Source organism: Pteropus vampyrus, unplaced genomic scaffold (genome assembly GCF_000151845.1).
Source record: "Pteropus vampyrus isolate Shadow unplaced genomic scaffold, Pvam_2.0 Scaffold426, whole genome shotgun sequence".
Taxonomy (NCBI): Eukaryota; Metazoa; Chordata; class Mammalia; order Chiroptera; family Pteropodidae; genus Pteropus; species Pteropus vampyrus.
The window spans coordinates 39,880-41,010 of NW_011889207.1; the positions used below are offsets into that span (position 1 = coordinate 39,880).

The 1,131-nt window shown below is 61.7% G+C and overlaps 1 protein-coding gene across 1 annotated transcript; it reads left to right on the forward strand.

The window, feature by feature from the left end:
* Positions 1-13: 13 nt before the first annotated feature.
* On the forward strand, positions 14-697 carry IVL (involucrin; the record flags this gene model as incomplete). Its single annotated transcript, XM_023523866.1, has 1 exon — positions 14-697. A coding segment is annotated over one exon (684 nt), but the record flags the coding sequence as incomplete, so codon positions are not given.
* Between the last annotated feature and the right edge of the window lie 434 nt (positions 698-1,131).

The window sequence follows — 1,131 nt, forward strand, 5'->3', positions numbered from 1 at the left end:
GTCTGCTTCTCCTCCCGCCGACACTCAGCAGGAGCAGGCGAAGCAGCCAGCTCTGCTGCCCGGCCCATGCCAGAAGGTGCCCTCCGAGCTCCCAGGGGAGGTCCTCCTGGTGCACAGGGAGAAACACGCAGCTCCTGTGAAGGGGGCGCCAGAGCAAGACGGTGAGCCACGGCCGCAGGAACAGCACCTGGAACAGCACCTGGAGCAGCACCTGGAACAGCACCTGGAACAGCAGCAGCAACAGCAGCAGCAAGAGTCACAGGAGCAGGAAGCGCACCTGGAACAGCACCTGGAACAGCACCTGGAACAGCACCTGGAACAGCACCTGGAACAGCAGCAGCAGCAAGAGTCACAGGAGCAGGAAGCGCACCTGGAACAGCACCTGGAACAGCACCTGGAGCAGCAGCAGCAGCAGCAGCGTGAGGACCGTCAGGAAACAGAAAGCCCGGAGCAGCAGCTGGAGGAAGAGCTGGGAGAGAATGAGCAGCTCTCGCACCAGCAGCTGGATGGAGAGCTGGCAAAGGGAGACGAGCCCCTGGAGCAGCGGGAGGGGCCGCCGGAGCCGCCCGCGTTGCTCCTTGCTCCTGGCCAGGTCCAAGAGACCCGCCCAGTCCAGCCACTGCAGGGAGAGGTCGCGCCCCCGGCAGAGCAGCAGCAGCAGAAGCGGGAGGTGCAGTGGCCCCCCAAACATAAGTAACCACCTCCGATGTCCCGCTAGTGAAGAGAGAGCCAGTGGCCTCACTTTCCTCAGGTCCCCTGCCTCATCTGTGAACCTGCCCGACCTTGACCTTCTGCATGTCTCTGTGATAGATCATTGCCCAGCAGCTGCTCTTGATGAGCCCAGTTCCAGCCTCAGGTGCCAGGGCCTCTGCCTGTGGACGGTCCCGCAGTCCCTCTGAGGTCACCCCCGTGTTAGGGCCGGATCTGTGAGCGCGCGATGACGCCAAATAAACTCTGGAAGTCCCGAGGTTCTGTGTTGTTTTTCCCTTTGTCCCGTCTCTCACCACATAAAAACCTGTGTGTGACTCGGAGGTTGCAACTGACACTCGCGGCCAGCTCCCAAAGGGGGCTCACATCTCCATCCCTCTTTAATCTGCTCCCAGCTCCATCCAGTACATTCCAGTACCTTCC